At 49.9% G+C, this 27242-nt stretch overlaps 1 protein-coding gene across 8 annotated transcripts in view; it reads right to left on the bottom strand.

Annotated features, from left to right (window-relative positions):
* The window catches only part of CCM2 (CCM2 scaffold protein), a 59003-nt gene extending 34422 nt beyond the window's left edge, over positions 1-24581 (bottom strand). Inside the window, exons 1-5 of one of the 8 annotated variants that reach the window (XM_082661611.1) lie at positions 24469-24576; positions 21927-21990; positions 15527-15587; positions 6592-6747; positions 312-485 (exon numbers count right to left, since the gene is read on the bottom strand). In XM_082661611.1, coding sequence (XP_082517737.1) covers positions 312-485; positions 6592-6690 — 273 coding nt within the window. In that variant the 5' untranslated portion in view covers positions 6691-6747; positions 15527-15587; positions 21927-21990; positions 24469-24576. Of the gene's footprint in view, positions 1-311; positions 486-6591; positions 6748-15526; positions 15588-21926; positions 21991-24468 lie in introns of all 8 variants that reach the window. The other 7 variants (XM_082661610.1, XM_082661613.1, XM_082661617.1 and 4 more) reach the window with 7 other exon arrangements.
* Between the last annotated feature and the right edge of the window lie 2661 nt (positions 24582-27242).

Genomic DNA, 27242 nt, shown 5'->3' with positions numbered 1-27242 from the left:
CAGGAGCCCGTGTCCTAGGCTGTGACAATGGCACACGGAATAGCTCTTAGCCTTGACCAAGGAACCGAAACACACGGCCAGCCTTTACGAGAAAGGAGGCAGCTTGCTACTGGAGAGAATGCCAGAAATGGGGCCGGAAGACAGAGACCTGGGGTTTGGGCACCCAGTTGTCAGACACACCACCGCAGGGGCACCGCCGGGTGGGAGTCACCCGAGGTGTGAGTGGGGACGGGTCCCAGAACCGCAGCGTTTGGTGCATCAAGGGGCCTTTGCTGGCGACGGGCAGGCGGGTCCTGCGGCCGCGGACTTACCTTCACCTCCTTCTCGATATAGTCGCTCAGCAGTCTGTCGGGCTCGACGCGCTCAGGCAGGGACAGCACCACAGTGTGCAGAGGGCGCCTCTCTGTCACCTTCTCATGGGCTTTCTTATCTCTACTCTTTTCACCTTTTAGGAATACTCGTTTAAACGGCGACACAATTCCAGGCTGCAGGCAGAAACGGCAATGATTGGAGTTCATTATTCACAAAGGCTTTGCGCTGTACCCATGGCTAACAAGCGGAAGCGGCCAGAAGCACCACCATGGTCCCCGTGCAGACGGGCCGGCTACTGCCAGCCAGGGTGGGCTGGGCCCAGTGCCGCCTCGGGCACCGAGGGGCTGGTCCCTCACCTGTTCATGGACACTTACAAGGTCAAGGGCCAATTCTCAAGGTGAGTAAACTCAGGAGCCGAGAAGGGGCAGGAAGGGGGAGATTCCCTCAGAAGACAAAAATGCAGCATTGCTCTGAAGTGACCTCTCGGCTCCACTGGGTCACTTCACTGCAGGGTCTTGGAGAAGGCGGGGAGGTGTGGCCAGGACTGTGGCATCAACAGGAAACTCAGCTCAACAGCCGCAAGGCCCGCCTCTTCCCTCTCCCGTAGGAACGCAGCACGCCCTCTGCTTTCCCCTCCCTCCTCCGGGGCCTCGGGGGCTCAGGGCGCTGACCAGCACCTGGGTGACCTCACCCCGTGGTCAGTGCCTAGAGGGGCCTGGAGGCCAACCCTGCGATCAAAGTAAACCTGCAGAGGGAGAGCCAGGGACAGCGGGGAGAATAAAGTCAACCTCGCCTGCGGGCCCCAGGAAAAGGCCCAGGATTCCCTCCCTGCAGCTCTGTAAGAGCCCTCCAGGCCCTCCACGGGCACAGATGTTCAGAGAGTCAGGCGTGGGCACTGGGCACCTGCACACAGAGGCCAAAGGTGACCGCTTCCAGTCACGCAAAGGAACGTAAAACCAGAGAACACAAGACGCCAATGTGCAGCCTCGGCAGGGAAACCTCACCGAACACAGCAGCGAAACCCAAAGGTGGTGACCCACACCAGACCGAGAAGTCACCTTCCATTGTCTTGTCTGTGATTCTGCAGCTCGCCTGCCTGGGCAGGACCCAACGCCAGACAGCGGCCGGGACCTAGGGCAGGCCTAGCTCTGACCAACACTTACAAGAAACAAATGTCTATGTCGCCAACCATGTACCAAAAGCTCTCGTTCCTGTCTCTCCTCTGCAAGGGGGAAATTCAGCCACATGCCATATCCCACCCCAAACAATGCCTGCGAGGCGCCTCGGCAGCCTGTCAATCTCACAGATGGAGGATGGAGAGGGGCCCTGACTCCCTCACAAAGGCAGGTGAGGCCTCGGGGGTCTCCAGGAGGTCCTGCAGGGCCCGCCCCACACAGAACACGCCCTCAGCCAAGTGGACCCAGCATTCTTCCTGCTCCTTCTATAGCCGGAGCCCGGCTCTCCTCCTCTGCTCCTTGGCCTGCACTCCTTACCCCTGAGCATTTGGCCCCTGGATAGCTGCCTTTTACCCCACTGATCCACCGCAACTAACACTGGAGCGCCCCTCCTCGCACTGGATACCCACCGAGTTCCCACTGCCCATCCCAATGCAGCCCCTCAGCGCTTCGTGCCGCGTGGGGGGCTGGGGGAATGATGCTGATGTGAGGCCCTCAGGGCTGGGGAGGATCAACGCTAGACGAGACTTGCGCTGTGTGCGGCTTCATTGACTTCTCTCTGCTCTTGTTTACATTTGAAATCGTCCATAAGATTTTGTTTTTAAAGGATGAGTACAGTTCCTGCCTACAACTGCTTACACTTAAGCTGAGACAAGATAAAAGCACAAAAGGTTAAGGGAGGCAAGATAACCAATCGCATCATCATAGGGAGAGCATCATCTCCACAGTCTCAGACGAACTACAGAGGAGCGAGGGGGCTCCTCGGAGGAGCCGGAGACGGCTGATCCCAGCCCTCAGACAGCCCGCCCCCAGGGCTGCTCAGGCTTCTTTCTCCTCGATCCCACAGGAGTTGTCAGCCCCAGCACAAATTCCGCGAGTGGGGGAGAGGGTGAGGCACTTCAGGTGAAATCCGGGGTGGGCGGGGTCTGGACCAGGTGACCGTGATGTAGGGCTCACGTGGAAACAGTGGGACACTGTCACCCACAATTTGCCAGACCGATGGTAAAGTTTACACTGAAAGCAAGCGACACTGAGAGCTGAGTAATGTAAACATCACGTTTCACCAGCCTGACTGCGGGCAGGTCAGGCCAGGCCCTGAACCGTAACTGCCACTCTGGCTGGCATCCGAGGCGATCAACGGCATACACATGACTCTTCGATCCTGTTCTGCTTGACTGTTATCTGCACTGAGAGCCTCCTAGCTCCTGTGATGAGCAAGGCACTGCCCTAGGGCTGTGGAAGTACCGAGACACGCGGCACAATGTTACACAGATGACCTATATCCCAAAGTGGCTGGAGTAAACATCTGTCCCTACACCACTTCTACCTGGTAACCTCACCAAGTTCACTCTCCCAAATCATAACCAGCACGGGCACAGCCCACGGTTGATTCTGAGCCTGATGGCGCACGAGAACAGCTCAGCTCAACCTGTTTGCTGCTCTACCTCGCTACTCCTCTACGCCGGGAAGCAACAGGAAACCAGTTCTGAGACGAGGGGTTTGCCAAGGTCAGCCTCTTACCAAATCGCCAGGTCCACAGGCCACATGCAAACCATGCTGTTATTTTAATGTTGAGGGACGGGTCATAAAGTCACAGTCTGCACACAGAATCAGTGTGTGGCAAGGACCCAGAGCCCGAGTCCTGCAACCCACCTTAAGGAGAGACCCTCTGCCAGCCCATACGCCTCATCTGTCTGGCCCCTGCAGGCCAAGGAAACCAGGACGCCCACTGCAGACGCCTCCTACTGCTCGAGGACCAGCTTACCCTACGCTGAGCCCCACTCCGTCTTCTGCTGCCTTTACCTCTTGGGAGCCAGCACCCTACAGGGGAGCAGTAATGTGTCTGATGTCTGTGCCAGCCAGCATCAGGAAGGCCCCGTGGGGGGATGAGACGGAATTCCCACCCTCTAGGTGGTCACCGTCAAGCCGGGGGAGATAAGCCCAAAGCAGATGAACAGGGACTGAATCCGTGATGAGAACTGCCAGCCAGGTGCCTCGAAGGTGTACTTTAGGGCCCAAATGCCCTGTTTTTAAAGGAGCTACCCTGGCAACAAGGCACGGCCCGTGAGGCCCCGTGACGAATAATGGCGCGTGCCCTCCACTGCTCACAGGCTGGCGGAGGCGAGGGAAGCCGCCCCGGAACCCAGGCTGCACACAAGGCCACCTGGCCAAGCATGAACTTGGCATGACTGATTTGGAATCAGACACAGCTTCCCTAACTCAGTCCTCAGTGTTGCATACCCCAGGCATCATATGCTTTTTTTTTTTTTAACATCCCAAATACGTTCAACCCGTGGATAAGCCTCCCTAGAAAGTGGAATATTGAAACCATTATGTAAAGAAATGCACCCAGCAAACCTGCAGCTTTCCTCTGCCGCCTCACCCTGTTTCAGCACAGAACGGGGGCGGCTGCCCCACCCAAGGACAGCAGGCGTGTGACACAGGAGGTGCGCGCCCCGCTCCCGCTGCAGGAGCTGGAAAGTAGACACGGCTGGGAGCTGGGGGATGGCAGGCACAGTGGGGGCCCCTCAGCTTCTCCAGAAACACAATGAACAAGAGGGCACCTCAGGATTTTGGAGCCTATGTTGCTTTTAAACAGGAAATGTAAAAGAAAGTTCTGCTTGAAAAAAATAAACTGAGAACAATTAAGAATATTCTGGGACTTCCCTGGTGGCGCAGCGGGGTTAAGAATATACCTGCCAATGCAGGGAACACGGGTTCGAGCCCTGGTCCAGGAAGATACCACATGCCGCAGAGCAACTAAGCCCGTGCGCCACAACTACTGAGCCTGTGCTCTAGAGCCCACGAGCCACAATTACTGAGCCCATGTGCCACAACTACTGAAGCCCATGCGCCTAGAGCCCGTGCTCCGCAGCAAGAGAAGCCACCACAGTGAGAAGCCCGCGCACCGCAAGAAGAGTAGCCCCCGCTCGCCATAACTAGAGAAAGCCCACGTGCAGTAACAAAGACCCAACGCAGCCAAAAATAAATAAATTAATTAATTTTAGAAAAAGAATATTCCGATGCACAGAATCAGGATTCCATTAAACGACTGTGGATTCTTTAATTCACTGGAATAGCCTCCAGATCAATACAGAGTTTTAAAAAGTGGTTTTAGCCCGTGTAATTGTTCATCCTTCACTCAACAGGTATTTTCATTGAGCGCCCATGTTCATCATCACTGAAATGATCTTGCCATCTCTGACCCCAAAAGACAAAAGGAGCAATTTAGCCCCTGGAAGGAGCACAACGCCAAGCACGGGTTCTCTTCGTGAATGGAGCCCTGGCACCGAGTGCCACCCGGCGTCCATCTGTGCCTGAATCTCTCGTGAAGAAACGGGGGCCCTGAGTGTTGAAGGAACCAACCGAGGATCCGAGGCACAGATCCAGGGAGGGGATGCGGGGCTTCAGTGGCCCTGTCAGGCATCTGCAGACTTCTCACATGGAACACACGCTGCTTCCTAGACCTGTGCAGAACTTCCGAACTGGCTCAGAAGTGATACCTAGATGCTTACAGTATTCTTACAATATATTTTCCATCTTATGCCTGAAACAACTTTTGAAGTTGGAAACCTCAAATGTAGCTCTTCAACACACACACACACACACACACACACACACAAACTCTGGCCCACTTAGCGCTTTCCTAGAGGAGGGACCAGGGGCCAGGCTGGCCTTGGGTATTGTTAGATTAAAGCCTGACTTAGCATCTCACTTGGGGTGACCAGGCTCCGAGTAACTGCATCTCCTAAACAAATTCCCAGAGGCTAACTTCTCCGTCAGACTGTCTGTTTATTAACTTATAGTATGAAATGCGTGTGCTGAAGGAACCAGCACAACTGCTCATGGGACAGTGGCCTCTACTTGCGGACCAAAGTGAATAATAAGGTGACATACACCAAGTCACTCCATGTGCACAGTGCTCAGTCCAGCGCGTTCTAGAGAAAGCGTGTGGCAGTGAAGGAAGGAAACCCGCACTGGGCACCTCGAAGGCCTCAGTACGGTGTTCACGCACCCTTACCTACTCCTTTGGTTAGTAACACAAAACCGCCCCAGAACAAAGCCTTCAAGTGCAATGCCCTGGGGTCCTTCAGTTCGGCATTCAGCAAATGTCTAATGGGCACTTGGCATGTGCCCGGCACTGGGGCTGCACCTCAAGGGACCCCCTTCCCTGCCCCAGGGCCCCTTCTGCTGAGGGAGGGAGAGGGGGACTGCTCAGCGGGGATCAGGCTCCGCAGGGCTGCGGGACAACACCAGGGAGAGACACCCAGGCCAGCACGTGGGCCGGGCAGAGCCACTGTCCAACTGCCAGCTGGGCAAGGCAGCGGCTACTCCCCAGATTCACCCCCGCCCAAGTGCACGCAGCACCCCGACAAATCCTCTCCCATAAGCACCACTGTTTAAAGCTGTATCTCAACGTTGCCTATCTTAACTCCAACTCCCTGTAACGCAAGTCAACAGATTCACTATCTTTTTAAAAAGGAAGTTAAGCACTTAAGCGCCTACCAACAGAAAAAGAGCCTTTCTTAGGTGCCGCAGAGGCCCAAATAAGGAGTACGACACAGCCCGTGCCCCAGGACCTCCTACAGACCTCGAGTTCCCTATCTCAGGACTAGGCATGAACCTGACCTCCCCCACTGCAGCCGTTTGCTCTGGTGACACACACTGCGCCTGACCGTCCACGCAGCGGCCGAGGCCACTCCTGCCGGGCACGCAGCGGCCACTCCTGCCAGGCACTCCTCCTCCCTCAGGCGTCACGGGTGAAATTCCAGGCACGAGTCTGCACTGTGAATGTGCTCTTTCTTGGCCTCTTCCCTAAATCATTTTCCAACTCAGATCTTGGGTCCTAACTGACTACAAATCTACATGAACGTCACTCTTCCTCAGCAGACCTGACATCCACAGTCTCTTCCTCCTTAAGTGAAGATGGACGCACCCAACAACCTACAAACAGCTCATCTTGCTCACTTCGCTGGCCACTGGGGCTGCCAGTTCTCAGACCCGGAAGCCAGCAGGAACCCTCCACCCCACCTTCCCAAAGTAAAGGCCACAAGACCCAAACAATCATTCTAGACGGCTCTTTCCACGCTGGGTTTGCACCTACCTCGTTCTCCATGGAACACCCCGCTGGAAAGTCTGTGTGAGGAGGAATTTCTCTGGAGGAATTCTGGTTCCTCCCCCTCTGCCGATAGTTACTGTGCATTCTCCTCTGTTCACTTCTGAGCTTGTTGAAAAATATGGTCAGATGTTAGCCCTCCCTCTGAAAAAAACATGTGAATGAACAGGAAGACCAGAAACCACAGCTTCCTTCTGCAAACCCCACTGAAGCTGTTTACAGTTTTTTAAAAAAGTTTGAGGCAGGCAACACCCTAAAACTGCTGGCAAAATCCAAACAGGCTGCATGCACGAAAAGACATAAAGTAAACCCACACATCTTCATACTAAACCAGCACGTCTTCTACCTAAACCTCCACATCTCCTTACTGAACCAGCCCATCTTTTAATTAAGCTTGCACATCTCCTTACTGAACCAGCACATCTTCTAACTAAACCAGCACACCTCTTTACTGAACCAGCACATCTTCTAATTAAACCAACACGTCTTCTTACTAAACCAGCCCATCTTCTTACCAAGTCAGCAGATCTTCTTAGCAAACCAGCCCATCTTCTTATTGAACCAGCCCATCTTCTAATTAAATCAGCACATCTTCTTACTAAACCAGCCCATATTCTTACTAAGCCAGCCCATCTTCTTACTAAACCAGCCCACCTTCTTACCAAATCAGCAGATCTTCTTACTAAACCAGCCCATCTTCTTACTAAATCAGTGCATCTTCTTACCAAACCAGCCCATCTTCTTACTAAACCAATGCATCTTCTTACTAAACCAGTGCACAGACTTATTAAACCAGTGCATCTTCTTACTAAACCAGCGCATCTTCTTACTAAACCAGTGCACAGACTTATTAAACCAGTGCATCTCCTTACTAAACCAGCCCATCTTCTTACTAAACCAGTGCATCTTCTTACTAAACCAGCCCATCCTCTTACTAAACCAGTGCATCTTCCTTACTACCTCTAGCACACATAGCCCACGGGTGGCCTCCCTACATTTCTAGCCAATACCGTGTAGTCAGTTGAAGGACATTATTTTGCAAGTCCGACCATTCTGCAAATCCAAACGACAAAGTTAAAAAGAGTAAGCAAGGAAGCTGAGAGCACTGCTGGGGCTCCCCCTCCTGACGTGCGTTGTCACCTATGTGGTGGGACCCGCCGACCTGGCTGTTTCTGGCCGGCTGTTGCCTGCTTCAGGGCACTGTAGTCCAGGGGGCCTGTGCAGAGCACACCTTCTCCATGACCGTCAGCCTACAAAAGCCTCTACCTGCCTCCAGGACTCTTGCGTTTGAGATGCAACTTTGAAACTAAAGAGTATGTCCTTGAGCAAGCTCACTTTAACTCCTTCAGGGTCCAATCTGATCCTGAAAAGGAGAAGTTGGGTTTGTTGATGCTGAAGACCCTTACACTCTCTAGATGTTCCAGCAGGGCTGCAAATAGGAGAGGCTACTTAATTAACTGTTCTGGTTAATTAGAGTGATGATTTAGAGTGACCATATTCACAGCTCAAAACATGACAGATATAATACAATTTTACTGACATTAGATTTATTAATATTAGATTAAAATTAGATTTGATCAAAGTGCTAATTTTCAACAGTTTTCTGCCCGTAAAAATGGCTATTTCATATGGTTCAATTTAAACTGTAACAAAGTTTAGTATTTCCTGATTCTGAAAAGACTGGTTCAGAACAATAATTTCATGCCTCAGTTACCACTACACATGCCGCAGATGTAGAAAGCACAGTAAACCGGGTAAGGAGTACTGCACTAGATTTGTTTGAATAAACATCTGGTATTGACTGGACTATCCCTTTATCTCTTTAGACACACAGGGCACCATGGGTACTGTCTGGACTCCGCTTTCTCCTTCTTTCTAAAAGCTGCCCCTGCAGAGCAGAATCAGGTAGCCCTGAGGGAAAGGGAACCAGGCGTGAGATTCAGAGACCTCAGGAGGTGGAGCAGCCCCCAGGACGTAACTTGGTGGCTGTGGGGCCTGAGTCCACTGCCTTCTCCCCACGAGGTCCCCCTGCATGCGACACACAGCCCACCCTTCCAAAGTCCCAGAGCTGCCCCTCCCGGGGAAACACAGGAAACTAAAGGAAGCCCATCAGCTGCACGTACAAGCCAACCTGTCCTGCTTTCACAGATACAGTGATCACCAGGGTCAGCATGGAAGAGAAAGGGCAGGGAGCACAGGGGGCAAAGGACAGACTGGATGGGGGCTTAAATTCTAGGGGGTTTAGAGGCATTTGAGGAGAACAGCATCCATAAACACAGCCGAGAGAGAGACAGAGACAGACACAGCAAACAAGAAACGTATCTTAGAAATTACATACACGATCGCTGAATAATAAAACGGGTGTAACTGAAAGCCCAATTAGTGACCCGGAATATGGTGGCACTGTTACAAATGAACGTTCCAATCATCTTGATGATCGACAGCACTAACTCTGAACCCCAATTAAGCAAAACGTTAGCCCCCCCCAAAAGAATTCCATTCCTATTAGGATTGAGTCACAAAAAAACTGTACTCAGTGATTATCATACTTTGAATTTCACCAATGAAAATGTGGAAATTTGTTTTCTCTCTTCTGATGTGATACCTACTTAAAACCCTCAATGTTACCTCTTGGCCCATAAAGCCTAAAACATTTACTATCTGGTTCTTTACATGAAAAGCTTGCCAACTCTATCCTAGAACATAAAGCAAAAGATGAAAACTAAGAAAATATGGGGACTTCCCTGGTGGTGCAGTGGTTAAGAATCCGCCTGCCAATGCAGGGGACACGGGTTCCAGCCCTGATCCGGGAAGATCCCACATGCCGCGGAGCAACTAAGCCCGTGTGCCACGACTACTGAGCCTGCGCTCTAGAGCCCGCGAGCCACAACTACTGAGCTCACGTGCCACAACTACTGAAGCCCACCGCCTAGAGCCCGTGCTCTGCAACAAGAGAAGCCACCGCAACAAGAAGCCCGTGCACCACAACGAAAAGTAACCCCTGCTTGCCACAACTAGACAAAGCCCACGTGCAGCAACAAAGACCCCATGCAGCCCAAAATAAATAAATTTATTAAAAAATTTAAAAATAATAATAAAAATTTAAAAACAGCCACAGTAGCATTATTTTGCTTTAAAACTTGACAGGAATTTTTTTAAATCTTCAACTATCCAATTGGTGTTCAAATTTTTCACCAACAGACTCACATTTTTTTTTTAATAGTTTGTTCAAATCAAGATGCGAATCAGGTCCATCGATAGACTGCCCTGAGCCGACACAATTCTTAAGTCTCTTGATGCATTTGTTAAATAGCCAGGGCAGGTCGTCCTGTAGAATATCCCACTTTCTGGCTCCTGCAGGCTGTATCTCTGTCAGAACTTTGAAGATGCTTCTCAGCCCCTGTATTTCTTGTAGACCGGTGGTTGGATCATGAGGCTTTATTTCACTCAAGTGCGATGTTTTTTCAAGAACGCTTCCATCAGGGGGCACGTAATATTGGGCAGTGACCTGCCACTGATGGCTATGGCCTGGCCCCTTTGTCTCATAGTTGGATATTTTTCAACAGTCTGGTTCCACAATCCCTTCATCATTTATTAGTGGAAACATTTACATAAAGAGACCTTTTCCCTCCTCGACTACTTGGTCACCCTGAGGTACAGATCCTTCAGAAAAGTCAAGTTAAATGCATCATCCTTTCTCTTCAGCAATGCTGCTTCCTTGGAATCGCTGGAGCTAAACAATCCATTAGTCATCATCTTAGGGACGATCCAATTGTCCCGCCCCGGCCAGCGGCGGCCTCTTCGAAGTGGACCCTGGCAGCTGCTGAGGGCTCCTCAGACCTAGAAGTGGCCACTGCTGCTTCTAGAGGAAAGTGCTGTTTCAGGCCCACTACCACTCACCGAGGGTGTTCACTGCGCCTGGGACTTGGCACCAGAGAGAGTGAGGAAATAAGCACCTTGTGTTTAACAGAAAAACCTCATGAATTCACAGTATTTCCAACCCAAAGTAGGATTACAGGGTTATTGATCACATTCTTTGGTATTATCTGCACCCACCCACTCCCCCTATGGTGAAAGCCAGTGTGTAATGTTGTTAATGTAACTATAGTTCCACTTTATCCTAAAACATATGGAACAGTGGCAATAATACCAGTATTATTACTAATAAAATGATTACTGAAAACAATTCGCTGAAAGTTTTTTCGTTGCTTTCCTTGTCCTTGGTGTATGTCCCACTGTCGGCCTGCTGTCGAATTTCTATGATTTAATTACTTGAAATAACTCTTTTCTGTGGGGTTATGTCTTTTGTTTGTTTTTGCCATTTTTTACTAATACTTTGCTTTTGATTTTTTTAAGTAATTTTTTTTTTTAATGTTTGGATTCAATTGTAATCCTTTAAGTCGTTACATGGTCCAAACTCACAAGGCCCATGCTGAGAGGTCAGCCCCTCCCCTCCGGATAATCATCGAAGATAGGGCTCCACGCTGCACCCTCCCACCCCGGCCCGCTGTGAGGCTGCAGCATGGTTTAGCGAGCCTGCACCCCAGGGGTGGAATGAGGCCAAAATGAACAGCCTGGTGCGCAAACTGCCTCGTGTTTTTGCCCATGTTTCCTTGGGGGAGGTTTCCGAAGTGGGATGCTGGGTCAGTCGCGGCCCCAGAGTTCAGCCAGACATAGCCCCTTATGCCCTGTCTGGAGCTATGCTGGCCGGTTCCTCATGCCTGACCAAGCAGGGATGTCTGCTGGCCTGAAAGGTGAGAACAGGTAGCTCAGTGTGCTCTTAATTTGCATTTCTCTTATTATGCAAGAGTCTGAGTTGCCTTTTCACACATTTAAAAGCCATTTGAGTTTCTTTTTCAGTGAACTGTCTGTTCCCATCTCTTGACTTGTTTTTTCCTCTCAGGTCCTCAGCCTTTGTTGTCTCTATTTTTAGAAGCACCTTAGATGTGGGATATTTGCTTTTTGTTTTATAAGTTGTAAATATTTTTTCTCGATTTGTTGTCTTTTTACTTTGCTTATGTTTATGTTATCAGATCTGGTCTTTCCCCTCCTTGCTCTGAATTTTGAATAATAGTTAAGAAAACTTTCCTCGGGAATTCTCTGGCGGTCCAGTGGTTAAAACTCCACACTTTCACTGCTGAGGGCCCAGGTTTGATCCCCAGTCAGGAAACTAAGATCCCACGAACCACGCGATACAGCCAAAAAAAAGTTTCCTCATCTCCCAGATCATTGAAGAATTCACCCATATTTTTGCCTAGTACCTCTATGGCTTAATTATTTTTGCTTTCATTTAAATCTCTGAACCACTTGTTGTTCACCCTTGTGTACACTAGGAAGGATGAATCTGATTTCATCCTTTTCCACACGTTTGTCCAGTTACCCCAATATCACCCATTACTCAGTTGTCCCCACTGCTATGAAACACCATTTTACTGGGCACTCAAGTTTCCCCATGGAGGGGGGTCTGTTTCTGTATTTTCTCCTCTGTTCCTGCAGCTTATCCCAGGACAACCCCACAGCTTCAATCGGGGGCGAGACAGCACAACCCAATCTGGGGTTGTTCCCTCATTTTTCTTCTTCAGAGATTGTTTTGCTTGTGCGTAACAAAAAACGAGCTTTAGGTCAAGTGGTCTCATTCCATTAACAAGCACCATGGTATTGTTATTGGGATCATGTTAAAAATTAATTCAGGGAGAGTAGACACAGTCACGATGCCACTATCCCACCCGAACACAGGTGTCTTCCACTTCTTCAAGTCCATGTTTGTGTGTTTCAGGAGATTTTCTTATAGAGATTTTGGATGTTTCTGTTCATTTTAACCCTAAAGTATGTACTTGTAATCGTAAACAGATCTTCTATTATACGCTGGCGTTCCAACAGGACGAAGGGAAAAGCCAAGCTGGCTGGAGGGGCTGTAGAGCAACAGGACGGGAGGAGACAGCAACGGATACAAGAGCCCAGCCTGGGGTGCGGGAACTGGGGGGCTGGGGTACGTGGGGAGGAGGGCGAGGACCCCCAGGCCCCACATATTCCTGTGTTGTTGACTTGAACACTGACTGTGGTTTCTGCATTTGAGCTGCACTAGCTGTTTTCATCGGCCCATGTAACTGGGAGAGAAGCTACGAGGCACTGATGGGAGGGCCTGGAGGCTGGTGTAGGTGACCCTGCATGGCAAGCCTTGACAAATGCACGGCAAGAGCTGCTGGCACCCCTAAAGGGGCCGAGACGCACTACTGAACCCATGTCTGGGCCCGAGGTTCCACCCAGTCAGCGTAATAGAAGCCACTGGTGCACGGAGCCCTCAAACAGCAGGGCCGCTGTCCCCATGCCACCTGGCATGGCAACCGGGCCTGAATGTGTTGCTGCCACTGATGGCTCCCGATGTGCCACCTCAGACACCACCAGTGCCCTCTGAAAGAACGCTGTGCCCTCTGGCAAGAAAACAAGTCAGTCTGCCTACACCTGGCAAAGTGAACAGCTGACCTTTACTGCCTGAACTCTCCATCGGCTGCCCGGCTGGCACGTGCCGAGTGACGGTGGGACTTCATTCTTGTGGGAGTCATAGCAGACTGATGGCTCCCAGAGAGAACCACCTGCGAGGGTTACGTGCCACCTGCCCACCTCTGTCTAAAGGGGCAGGTCATGAGGAGAGCAAAGTCCAAGGCCTGGCTTCCCCGGGTCACCTGTGGGCCATCTGGACAGCATCACGGACAGCATGTCACACTCTGACCCCACAGCCACTAACAGAGAGGATGCCAATCCCTGATGGCCCCTTGGGATACAGAAGGCGCTTCTCCCGTAAGGACAGGAGCACCCGAGGTGGGAATGGGATGAGGGGGAGGAACGCTCACCGAAGGCAAAACGATGACAGCTCGACCACAATTCGAACAAGTTCTCTCCCAACTGCATTCTCATAAGGTGAGACCCGCCCCAGAAACGCCCAACAGAAAGAAGAGCTCCACTTAAAGGTAAAACCCATGCACTTCCACAAACAGGAGGCTGCACGTGGTCTGGCCCCAGAGGAAGCAAGGTCCACTACCTTACCCACACTGCTGACTCAGGTAGAGCCTCGCCCACCAGACCGGACCCAGGTCACGGATGGTAAAGCTTGCCTCACTTCTGAGGTGCATGACCCATGGAAGGCTGCAGCTGCCTGCATGACCGATCATGAGTGTCCCACAGTCCAACGCACTGGACACACTGACCAAGGGCCAAACATCCAGGTTCCCTGCTGCAGGACAGATGTGACAACCTATCCACGTGTCGAATCTTCATGGAGCCCGTGTAAGCACCCACAAAGGAAGCGCTGCCATGGGCAAAGTCAACGAGCATCTCTACTAGAGCCTGACCCCCTGGTGATGGGCGACCAGAAGAGACTAGTGCAGCCAAGAGGACGGCCTTTGGAAACCTGTCCGCATCCCTGGTGAGCACGTCATCAGGAATGTGATGGAAGCAACACAGGAGATGCGTACACGGACGCCGAGCACCTGCTGAGCATAAGGGATGGGCAGTGCACATGCAACTCCGCCTCCATAGAGGCCACCACCTCAGCGCTAATTCTGCTAAGGAATTAGGGGGAATTCCTGGGCCAGTTTTGCAATTTTTCTTAAGTTTGAAATTATTTCAAAATAAAAAGATTCTTAAAAACACACATCTGGGCTTCTCTGGTGGCGCAGTGGTTGAGAGTCCGCCTGACAATGCAGGGGACACGGGTTCGTGCCCCGGTCCGGGAAGATCCCACATGCCGCGGAGCAGCTGGGCCCGTGAGTCGTGGCCGCTGAGCCTGCGCATCCGGAGCCTGTGCTCCGCAACAGGAGAGGCCACAAGAGTGAGAGGCCCATGTACCGCAAAACAAAAACAAAAACAAAAAAACCACACATCAAAATAATAAACATTTTACAAGGGTACACAAACCAAAGGACCTGCATCAAACAGGTAAGGATGGTTGCCAATGAAGGAGAGGCATGAAAGAGGAGTGAGGACTGGGGAATCAAAGAAAATGGATAAGTGAATAAACAAAACCAACAGAAAGCACCAGGACTTCCCTGGTGGCGCAGTGGTTAAGAATCCGCCTGCCAATGCAGGGGACACGGGTTCGAGCCCTGGTCCAGGAAGATCCCACATGCCGCAGAGCAACTAAGCCTGTGCGCCACAACTACTGAGCCCACATGCCACAACTACTGAAGCCTGCATGCCTAGAGCCCATGCTCCGCGACAAGAGAAGCCACGACAATGAGAAGCCTGCGCACTGCAACGAAGAGTAGCCCCCACTCACCACAACTAGAGAAAGCCCCGCAGCAACAAAGACCCAATGCAGCCAAAAATTAATTAATTATTTTTTTTAAAAAACCAACTTTTAAGTGCACTTTGGAAAATAAAATCCAAAATTATTAGCAAATGCCATTTTCATCTACTAGCTTGGCAAATATTCAACAGCTTGGAAATATGCCATGTGGGCAAAGATATTAAAAAACAAGCACTCTCATCATAAATTGCTGTTAAGAATAAAAACTAGGAACTTCCCTAGTGGTCCAGTGTCTAAGACTCCTCCACACTCCCAATGCAGGGGGCCTGGAGATCCCGCATGCCACAACTAAGACCCCGAGTAGCCAAATAAACAAACATATATTTTTTTTAAATGGAAGAAGAAAAACTGGAACGATCACTATGGGGAACAATGTGTCAATATCTATAAAATTACAAATGTACGTATGCTTTCCTGATAATTGCATTTTCAGGAATTAATCCTATAAATACATTTACACACATGTGAAAGGTTGGTAAAAAGCTAATATCTGCATTTTTTTGTTAGAGCAAAATGACAACCTAAAAGTCCATAAACAGGCTACTGTTTAAATGAATTATATTAATCCACAGGAGAAAATGCCATTCAGCTCTAAAAAAGAATAAAGAATCTACATACCCATAATGAAAGAGCTCCAGAAAATATTGTCAAGAAAAAATAACACCAAAGAGGTTCCTATCTGCAAAAGAGAGGAGTAGATTGTATCAGAATAAGTTTCTCACAAATCAGGGTTATGCACTCTAGGATCTAGAAGTGATAACACCCCAGTAGCAATAAGCACATCTACTGACCAGATCTTGGTTTCTAAATATCATTTCCACCGAGAGCAACCAGTGCTCCTTGGACAAATGTCAAGCTCAGGGCTGGACAAGAAAGTATCAGATGAACCTGGAGCATCTTGTGGCAAACGTAAGCAAGAACTCAGAGAGTACTGGGGGGCTTCCCTGGGCACAGCGGTTAAGAATCCGCCTGCCAGTGCAGGGGACACGGGTTCGAGACCTGGTCTGGGAAGATCCCACATGCCGTGGAGCAACTACGCCCATGCACCACAACTACTGAGCCTGCACTCTGGAGCCCGCGAGCCACAACTACTGAGCCCACGTGCCACAACTACTGAGCCTGTGCTCTAGAGCCCGCAAGCCACAACTACTGAGCCCACGTGCCACAACTACTGAGCCTGCACTCTAGAGCCCACGAGCCACAACTACTGAGCCCATGTGCCACAACTACTGAGCCTGCGCTCTAGAGCCCATGAGCCACAACTACTGAGCCCACGTGCTACAACTACTGAGCCTGCGCTCTAGAGTCCGTGAGCCACAACTACTGAAGCCCGCAAGCCTAGAGCCCGTGCTCCGCAACAAGAGAAGCCACCGCAGTGAGAAGCCCGCGCACCGGAACGAAGAGCAGCCCCCACTCAACGCAACTAGAGAAAGCCCGCGCGCAGCAACAAAGACCCAACGCAGCCGAAAATAAATTTAAAAAATAAATAAATTTATCAAAAAATAAATACACGAAGCCAAAATGAACTGAACTACAGGGAGAAACAAGCAAACCTAAAACAATAACTGGAGACTTTAACACCCCCCTTCTCAATAACTGACAGAATTAGCATACAAAAATTCAGTAGGAAACAGTTTGGCAGTGTTTTACGAAGTTAAATATACAGTTCCTATATAACTGGGCAATTCCATTAGTAGTTATTGTCCAAAAGAAATGATAACATATGTCCACACAATGGGTCATTCACAGATGTTCACAGTAGCTTTTCATTATAATACAAAACTAAAAAGAACCCTAATGTCCGACAAAAGGTGACGGAGAAACAAACTGTGGTATATACATACCACAGACTACTACCCAGCAATAACATACACACAACATTGTGGATGAATCTCAAAAACATTATGCTGAGTAGAGGTTCTTGCACACAAGTATATTGTATGAATCCATCTGTATCAAGTTCTAGAGCAGATAAAACTAATTCAGACAATACTAATGTATATTGGAAATTAATCCAAACGGCAATAATCTATAGTGGAAATACAGAACAATGGTTGCCTGGGAAAGGGACTTCCTAAGAGGTAGGAAGGGAACTTTCTGATCGAGGATTATGGTCTATTTCTCGGCAGGGGTTTGGGTTACACAGGTGTATGCTTTTGCCAAAATTTAGCTGATGTACATTTAAGATGTGTCCATTTCACCATAAATTTTACAGAGAAAGAAAACTGTAAACAAATACTGAACTCTAGTTAATGATACGCATGCTGAAGTGTTTAGATCAAAGTGAACTGATGTCTGCAATTTACTTTGAAATGCATCAGAAAAATAAAATGGGTCGATGGACAGGTAGAAGGATGAAGAGATGGGCAGACATGAGATAAAACAAATATACCAAATGTTAATGGTAGAATCTAGGCAGTGGGTATATGGGTATTTGCCATAAAATTCTTCCAACTTTGGTGTATTCAAAACTTTTCATAATAAAATGCTTGGGGCGTGGGGGGCGGAGGAAGCAGACTGTGGCTGTAGACTCCTCTTCCGAGAAGTGGCGCTGAAGATGCACATGTTTTATGTGGAGGCTTAGAACACAGCCTAAAATAGGTCTGACATTGGATGTACCTGCCTTCATCTACTATGCATATTTCAGAACATAAAATGTAAGAGCTATTTAGAGCAACACCTCTCCCGGCAGTAATAAAACACTTAGACACAGTCAGACCCAAAACGTTTCCTGACGTTGACAAGTAGGATAACATACCTGACACGTAGGTCTGTCCAAGGCCTTAAACTAATAAAACTGTATCCCCACCATGTAAACGGCAAGGGGAAAATGGAATATTCTAAACCACACCTGACTGTAGAGTTAATGGTAACGACACACAGGAAGCATATTAGAGATCTGGGGAAAAAACTGCATGTCATTTCAAACTATAGAATGAATAATAAAGATTCAAATAAATAAAAGTTTCTTCTGCTCAGAGTCACAAGTAACAACACAGGTGAGCCAGCATCTCCCACACCAAGTAACACAACAGGGTCAGACTGACCATTTTTCTCACTTTCCGAATTCAACTATTCTTTCCGCCTCCTGGGTTACAAGATACACACTGCAGTTCGCCATCCTAAGCCTTGAACAAAAGCCCAAATTCCAACTTCCTACTGCACTCATTAAAGAGGATTTCTTTTCATGGCACTGAACACATCTAATGCCTGTGATCAAATGCCCTGATTCTTAACACAATCCAGCAGAAAACTGCTACTGTTCAGGCACACTTCGGAGGAAAACCTGTAACATTTTTGGCACCAGCACACAGCTAAGAAGAAATGTCCTTTTTATCTCTACTAAATCGACAAATCCAAATCTAAACTCTGTCGCAATTGCATAACCATTAATACTGAGTGTCACATTTGAAGAATGGCCACTGGCCTTGGACTGAGGGATAAGAAAGAGCAAACGGAGCAGTGAAAGTGCCCACAAAGAACACGGGGCAGGACAATGGCACGGAGGCTGGGCAAATGTGGCTCAGCCCAATCCCCTGCTACAGACCCTAGGTCACATGACCACAGCGTGTGCGGTTTGCAGCCCACACAGAGCACATGCAGGTGGTCCCGCCACTCTGAGTTGCTCGTCCACGTCTAAGGCGACAGTGGAGACCAGGTCCTCAGAACCTCCAGGCTAGAATGAGACCAGGTCCCACCGAACCAGTCCTAGCAGAGGACTGACTGCACTAGACTCTTATCACATCAGCATGATGTCTAGGGTATGCTTCAAAATAACCCACTTAGTCTGCCTGAACAAAGCACCACAGACCTGGCAGCTTCAACGACAGTTATTTATTGTCTCGCAGTCCCGGAGGCTGGGTGTCCGAGACCAAGGGGTCGGCAGGGCTGGTTTCTCCCGAGGCCGCTTCCTCAGTTTGGAAACAGCCATCTTCTCCCTGGTCTCCACAACATCCCTCTACTGGATGCACATCCCCGGTGTCTCTGTGTCCAAATTTCCTCTTCTTATAAGGACATCAGTCATATGGGATTAGGGCCCACCCTAGTGACCTCACTTACCCCTTTTCTAAAAAAATTTATTTATTTATTTATTTTTGGCTGTGTTGGGTCTTCGTTGCTGCATGCAGGCTTTCTCTAGTTGCAGCGAGCGGGGGGCTACTCTTTGTTGCAGTGCACAGGCTTCTCATTGCAGTGGCTTCTCTTGTTGCGGAGCACGGGCTCTAGGCACACAGGCTTCAGTAGCTGTGACACGCGGGCTCAGCAGCTGTGGCATGCGGGCTCAGTAGTTGTGGCTCGCAGGCTCAGTAGTTGTGGCGCACAGGCTTAGTTGCTCCATGGCATGTGGGATCTTCCCAGGCCAGGGCTCGAACCCATGTCCCTTGCACTGGCAGGCGGATTCTTAACCACTGCGCCACCAGGGAAGCCCAACCTCACTTATCCTTAGTCACCTCTTTAAACGCCCTATCTCCAAAGGCAGACGCATTCTGAGGTGCTGGGGGGGTCAGGGCTTCAACAATATGCGTTGGGGGCGCAGGGCATAGTTTAGCCCATAACACCTGGGGAGCAGGAGTGGATGAGGAAAAAGTGTACCTGAAACAACCTGCTCATGCATTGATGATATCTGACATTGTGGCATTTGAATCTGCATTAGAAGATTTTCTCTACACTTGTACTTGATGTCTTCATAACAAAAAGGTTTCCTTATTCACTCTTATCAAATCACACTTCCTAATATCCATCCTCATCTGTCCTCTGAGCTCCGCTTCAAGCTCTGTGGCCACAGACCTCATCTGTCTCCCCAGCATCTGCACCTGGCGCACAGTGACAATGAACAATTCTTAAAGCAATGAATGAAAACCTCCAATGGCTTCAGCTGCACCCGGGACCAAAACCAACCCTACACACAAACACCCTGGGCTCCAAGCCCTCCCAGCACTTCAGGGCCTCAGTCCCCACCTTGCCTGCTTCTGTACATCACATGCATGGTCCCCCGGGTGGAATTAGCTGATGCCTGCCTGTCTCTCCTGATATGAGGGCACTGGCCCTCTCTCATTCTCTAACATGGTGTGAGCAGCTTACTCTCCAAATAAAATGAGATGGCCTCAGCCCTTCTCACTGTACTGAGCATGTAATAGGCACCCAAATAAATAGGATGATTTCACACCAATCAGCTAAATCTACAGTACTTAACTGCATCACACCACAGAGTGGTGATGAGGATGGAGCAGGTGGGTTATTATTGCTGACAGAAATGAAGAAATAAAAGACTAACAGTAACTGCAGTGACCAAACCTACTGGGTACAGAGGCACTTGTCCTTGACCTCATAGGGCAGAACACTGACAGCCCTTCCCATTCCAGAGCAGCCCCCTATTGCAGTACTATTGGTCATAAAAATGTCTTCCTCTCAAACGATGCTCAGAGCAGAAATAGAAAAGTACTAGAAGATTCTGATGTGCTTTCTGAACCTAAATTATCATGATCAGTGGGTTATCAATCTGACTGAAGAAGACCAGGGAATTTACAGTTCCTAATGCAGAAAATTAATAAATACATGATACTATGTAAACGGTAATTCTCCAAACCAGAAGAGGAATGAGCCTCATGTTTGCCAGTTATTCTGGACTCATCTACTGACGGCCTGACGTCTGGTCTCCACCAGATACCTCCTGCAGTGGTCTTCCGGCCTCCTCACCCCAGGGTGCAACACTGCCATCGAAGAATCACTGTGACAACTATCCGAGAGGAAATAAAAAAAGGTAGAGAGGCCCAAATTCACTTTGCTAACCCATATTATGGCTGTGACACCTACAGAATCAATACAGTTATAAAAGCAATTTAGTAGGTCATGACCAGCAGTTTAAAAAAAAAAACCAAAAAACAAGAACAGAATAAAAAAAATCAGAGTGCCCTGCTTATAGTAATAATTATTTCTTTAAACTTTCATTTCAGCTATACAAATACTTACACATATGCACACATACCTGTAGAGAAGGTATGGCTGCCTGAGGGCTGGTCTAGCTCAAACTCCCACTTCCTCACAGACACTAGCTAAGGGATGATTTGGCAAGTACGTGGGCTGATAACTGGGGACCCATAACCTAGAGGAATATTTTTCTCCCCACTTTTCTTATGGAAACTTCAAAAATTCACAAAAGTAAGCAGAATAACGAATAATGAATAACCACTGCCAAAACATTCAGCTGTCTCCCCTCTTTTTTTTCTAGTCTGAGTAAAGCAAATCTCCGAAATCATATTGTTTCACCTATAAGTACCCCAGTGTATATGTCTATCAGATCAGAACTTGACAAAACATTACAAATATTACACCCAACAAAATTAATAATAATGCCTCATTATCATTTACACCAAGTCCTACATTTCTAGGGTACTTTATAACCTTTGTTTTTTCATTTAAAGAATACAAATAAAACAGACCAACGTAAAACTATTTAACTTTGTTCAGGCTGAAATCATGGCTACCTGTGGTGCGACCTATGCCCCGACAGCAGCAGAAGCAGCAGAAACCGGGACCTGAACAAGGTTGAGGGCCAAGGGTGACTTCCCACAACTGTGTCTTCCCAAGGCTGTGATCCGCATCTGAGTCAAGTGTTTTTATAAAAATGCACATAATCCAACTCAAGTGTACACCTAAGCTTCCTACAAAAAGGAATTACATCCTAACAGAAGAGTATCAAAATGCATGGAACTTGGGTCTGCTCTGCAAGGAGGAAGCCTCATTCTCCAAACCCCCAAGCAGGAATGGTGGCCTGAAAGGTACCAGTCACTCTGGGGACGTTCAGGCAGGACAGTGACCTCCATGGTCCTTCCTACTCCCCAGGTCCCACGCCTCTGGCAGCTAGTGGACTTCTCTGTCCACACGTCCATACCCCAGACCTCCCCATCTTCTCATCAGCTCCTCCCACACCCCATCACCCAGCACCTTCCACGGGACATTACTGGCTCCAGTCACCATCATCGTGTGTGCCAAGGTAGCCTGAGTAAGGACAGGGCTGTACCTGTGCACTTTATATGAAATCCACTCTGGTCTACTGGTTCTCTGGCAGCTCGATGAGTCCTGTCCTGAGGAAACAGGCCACGTTAGAACAAGCCTGAATAACTGCTTGACAGAACACCAAGACAAGCATCTGAAGACCTGAAGAGCCTATCAATCCACATTTTTAAAGGCTTAAATCTGCACTTTTGGAGGAAGCTAACTTGGAAAGAGAATTTAAATGTCCAAATGGTACTTTCATAAAACTATTAAGTCATTACTCGCTGCTTCTGCTTGAATTTGTGTATAAGTTTTAAAATCGATAGCTCTAGTTAATTTACGATAATGAGAACCACTTAAGCATCAAATTGACTGAGTTGGAGGTGACCTCACATTGAATGGGGGAGCAGAGCAGGAAGGTTCTACTGGCTTGTGATTGGCTGAGAACAAGAGGTAAAGTGTGCTAAGTCGTGGCCTGGATAGAAATCTATGCCCCAGAGCTCTCTGTCTAGCCTGCCTGTAGGAAAATGAGATACGGCAGTGGCAGTGTACGCAGAAAACACAAACCTCCTGGCTTCGGCAACTGTGTAATAACTGCTTATCTCCTCTAATAGAGACAATGAAATGTATTCATCTTCTCTATGCCTGAATCTTTCCATTGCCCCCACTATAAAATTCTTGAGATTTACTGATTCTATTCCAAAAGCTCAGGAATGTCTTATCACTTCTCTGTCTCTCTCAATATGCTGAATGTTCAAATGTTTCTTCCAGAGCTGGCTGAAAGTTCTGGGAAAAATTCATTCTCATCCTTCCCCATCAGATAGGCTAGTACCCACATGAAGAGAATAACTCTCCTTGTCAGGCACCATTTGGACTGATTGTGGAAGATACCGTGTGGCCAGGATTGGTCCTCTGCTAGGACTGAGCCAGCTTATCTACAGAATGCTGGCAGCCATGAGCACTGGTGACAGGCCTTCTCCTATAAGGGCCCTGGCCCACCTGCCTACCTGTGACAGGAAAGGATGCAACTGACTACATTTCTTGTGAAGGCATCTACCAGCTTTGGTAGAAACACTAAATAAACTCAGCTTTCCCCCTTTTTGGTGGGCAGCATGCCTCTGTGGTCTAATGCTTGCAGGCTGAATCACTTTCTTGGGCTGTTTTCCAGACTTAAACCATCTTTGTAGGTAACTGCAACTGATACTGCACTTAAATTACACATGTGTATTAATAACCTAACAAAACAATGAATGAAGAAAGTGAGAGGAGAAGCACTGCACAATTCCCCGAAGACCACCTGGCTTCACTTCATTTCAAATACCTTTTTAAAATGGGACACCTTGTGATGAGTAATCGCCAACTGAAGGACACAGCTGGCTCTGAAGAGCCGAAGATCAGAGGATTTATCAAGGTCTGTTTTAAACTTGCACATAAAAGTGCACACACATTTATTAAAACGAAAATAACAGGTAAGACACTTAGATTATAAAGCCTGTATTTGAAAAAGATACATTTCATTGAAATCCGTTTTACATTTTAATGATAGCTTATCTCACATGGTTATTTGTCTCCTTAAAATGTTGAGTTTCTTTATCAATTACTCTAGCTTGTAATTAAAGCCACATTTTAAAAATTACAAAGACTAAGGAGCCTCTTGAACTGTGTCCTAAATCCAACTGCCAAATGTAACGTCACTGAAATCATTCAGCTGGTATTAGGTAGAGCAAAACTCAACCCGCGCCGGCCGGACCGGACCGTGAACGGGCTGTACCATGAAGAAGTTTTTGCTTTTACTTGGTACCCCAATACTGAAGTCAACTAAGCAGCAAATGTTTCTACATTAACCTTACACCCCATTTTCTCAAGATGCTAACCCTGGAAAACTTTCTGGCCCATAATGGGGTCCAGCTCCTCTGCAACCCCGGGTCACTGACCCGCGGGCAAGGCCATGTGCAGAGCCTGGGTTTGGGGGAGAGTCACTGACCGGAAGGGGCGGAAAGGCGTGGCTCCTTCCTCCCCCGCGCGCCCGGCCGGCAAAGGACCACCTAACCCCATTGTCCAGGGGCTCGCCTCCTACTCCATCGCGCGGAGACCGACTCCCGCGACCCTGTCCCGGGCCTGACCGTGCGCCGTCCACCCGGGGTCCCCGGCCTGCCCGCCACGCTCACCTCCAACAGTGTGCGCCCCCGGGCCTCCCCACGCCGAACTTCCAACCTGGGGCCTCCCCACGCCGGACTCCCACCTCGGAACTTCCCTTGCCGGGCCTCCCTACGCCGGACTCCCGCCCGGGACCTCTCCACGCTGGAGTCCCACCAGACTCCTGTCCCGCACCTCCCCACGCCTAGCCTCCCCACGCCGAACCTCCCAAATCAGAACTCCCCTCCACGGACATCCCCAAGCCAGACTTTCCCACGCCCCGCACTGGCAGACCGACGGGCGGCCCCGAGGGACCCTCCCGTGTTCCCCTCGCCCCCCGAACCCCAGCCCCTCCGCCTTCCGCCTGCCTCGGTCTGGGGTCCAGCCCGCCCCCCACCCGGCCTTCGGGAGGACGCGCCCCGCATGCTCACCTTCTTGCCCTTCTTGCCCTCTTCCTCCATGTCGCCGCGAGCGGCCCCCGCGGCCCGGCCCGCCCCGGGAGCCCCGCGCCGCCCGCTGCCGCTACATGCTCGCCCGGGCCCCGCGGCTGCTGCCGCTCCTGCGCCGCTTGCCTGGCCGCAGTCTCCGCCCGCGGCCGCCAGGGGCCGTCCGCGCCCTGCACCCCGCACCCCGCACCCCGCACCCCGCACTTCCGGGCCGAGGGCGCGGCCCCGCCCCCGCGAGCACGCCCCTCCCCGCGTGCGCACGCCCCTTCGGCCCACACGCCCCGCCCCCAACCCTTGTGAGCGGCCGAGAACGCGCCTGCCCTCCCCACCCCTTCAGGGCCGCGGGAGCGCGCCTATCGCGCCCCTATCCCGCCGCACTTCCTTCAGGGAGGGCCCGAGCGCGCCTGCCCCGCCTTCAGCCCACCCTCCCGGCCCCTCAGGGCCAAGGGAGCTGCTCCAGCTTTTCAATTCTGCCGCCATCTTTACGGCAGCCAACTTCCCAGCCTGCCTGGCGCTCAGGGAGAGGGAGCTCAGGCCAACAGGAAGCAGAGGACGGGGCCGGTGGGAGGGGTGGAACCTGTGGGGAAGGGGAGGACGGGAAGAGGGTGGGGTGTGGGGCTATAGGAGGGGGGCCTGTGGAAGGGGAAGGCGGGGCTGACAAAAGGGGCGGGGCCGCGGATGGGAGTGGCCGGCGAGAATAGAAGGGCGTGGCCTGCGGGAAACCGAAGGCGGGGCCTCCTGGAGGAGCCGGGCCTTGGGGAAGGGGCGTAAGATCCACTCCCTTTTCTTTTCTCGTTTTGCCTTCCATTCCTGCGGCCACAGTGAAGCTTTTTTCTAAGACTTCGTCTGTTCCAATGTCAGACTTCCTTAGGCAAACCCGTCAGGAAAGTTTAAATACAACAGCGAGCCCGTCCGGACCTTGTCAGAATAAAAGGTGGAACCTTAACAGTCACTTATAAATAACTGCCACCTTTCACAGATGAGGTCCCAATGGGTTGGTTTGCCCAAAAGCACACTGCAAACTGGAGTCTGCAGCAGCAGTCCCACTATTTTGCCACTAGACTAAGCTGGCAGTAAGAACCTCGCAGCACAGCTAGAATGTAAACTGACACCAAACCAGTATTTGTCTCAATTGATTTTTTTTTTAAGAGTACTGTTTCCTGTGCCAGTGGTCAATATATTGTCTCTCAGCTCCACATTCACTCTCATTTCTCTTCGCGGCATGGAGCTGGGCCCTTTGAGCATTCCTGCTTTGCCAGGTGGCCCAGTGTGAAGCTTTGCCAGGAGAAACTGCTGGGAGGCAGTGCAGGAGGAAGGGGCTTTGCCACCTGGTTCCGGTGAGCTTTCTTGGCAGACACCTGCAGAAAGAGGCCTCTGAAGCGCCTACCTCCCTGCATCAAGGGTAGCTTCTCCAGCTCTGGGTTCTGCAAAGCACCTGGCTCTGCAGTGCGGGGCTGCCAGCAGTACCCAGTACCCAGCAGCTGGCAGATTCCTCCAGCACCCACGCTGGGAAGTTTTATATCCGAGTGGTCATCAAGACACCTCCATCAACAGTTTTCCAGAGGGTGGACTTCAGCCAGTTCTGCCAGCACTTCTCTGCCATTCGGTGAGCTGAAGCTATTCTCTCTCCAACAAAGTTTGGCCCTCAGCCCTGGGAGGAGGGGGAGGGGGTCTTCCCTAGACAGCCCTCAGAACAGTAGCTGCTCCTTATACCTACTGTTTGTTTTTATTTCATTTATTTATTTATTTAGGCTACATCGGGCCTTCATTGCTGCACATGGGCTTTCCCTAGTTGCGGTGCTTGGGCTTCTCATTGTGGTGGCTTCTCTTATTGCGGAGCATGGGCTCTAGGCACACGGGCTTCAGTAGTTGTGGTGTGCGGGCTTAGTTGCTCCACGGCATGTGGGACCTCCCCGGACCAGGGATCGAACCCGTGTCCCCTGAATTGGTAGGCGGATTCTTAACCACTGCACCACCAGGGAAGTCCCGTCCTACATTTTAAATCAATTCTGACAATATCTACCTGGAGAGAGCAAAACATCTCAGGGCTCAGTCCCATAAGACTGCCCTGCCCCCCACTTCAGATGACAATTGAAAGTCCAGGTTGTTACCTGTGCTTCTGACCAGCTATAAATTGGAGGTTCCCAGGACCCCCTCCTTGGGTGCAATTAATATGCTAGAATGAATCACAGAACTCAGGAAAACACTTTACTGTTTACCAGTTTATTATAAAAGGATATGATAAAGATACAGATAAACATACAAATAAAAGAGATGCTTAAGGGTTTCCCTCGTGGCGCAGTGGTTGAGAGTCCGCCTGACGATGCAGGGGACGCGGGTTCGTGCCCCGGTCCGGGAAGATCCCACATGCCGCGGAGCGGCTGGGCCCGTGAGCCATGGCCGCTGAGCCTGCGCGTCCGGAGCCTGTGCTCCACAACGGGAGAGGCCACAGCAGTGAGAGGCCCGCGTACCGCAAAAAAAAAAAAAAAAAAAAAAAAGATGCTTAGGGTAAGGTATGTGGGAAGGGGTATAGCTGTCTTCTGAACACACCATTCTCCCAGCCACCCCCCACGTGATCGGCAACCTAGAAGATCTCCGAACCCCATACTACTGGAATTTTATGGAGACTTCATCATATAGGCATGATCAATTATTAACTCTATTTCGTCTCTGGAGGATGGGGAGGTGGGGCTGAAAATTTCAAGCTCCTAATCATGGTCTTTCTGGTGACCAGCTCCCATCCAGTAACCATCCAGGAG

Source organism: Grampus griseus, assembly GCF_964374135.1.
Source record: "Grampus griseus genome assembly, chromosome: 9".
Lineage (NCBI taxonomy): Eukaryota > Metazoa > Chordata > Mammalia > Artiodactyla > Delphinidae > Grampus > Grampus griseus.
Note: the sequence above shows the minus strand (reverse complement) of the source record. Positions and strands in the feature narration are given on the sequence as shown.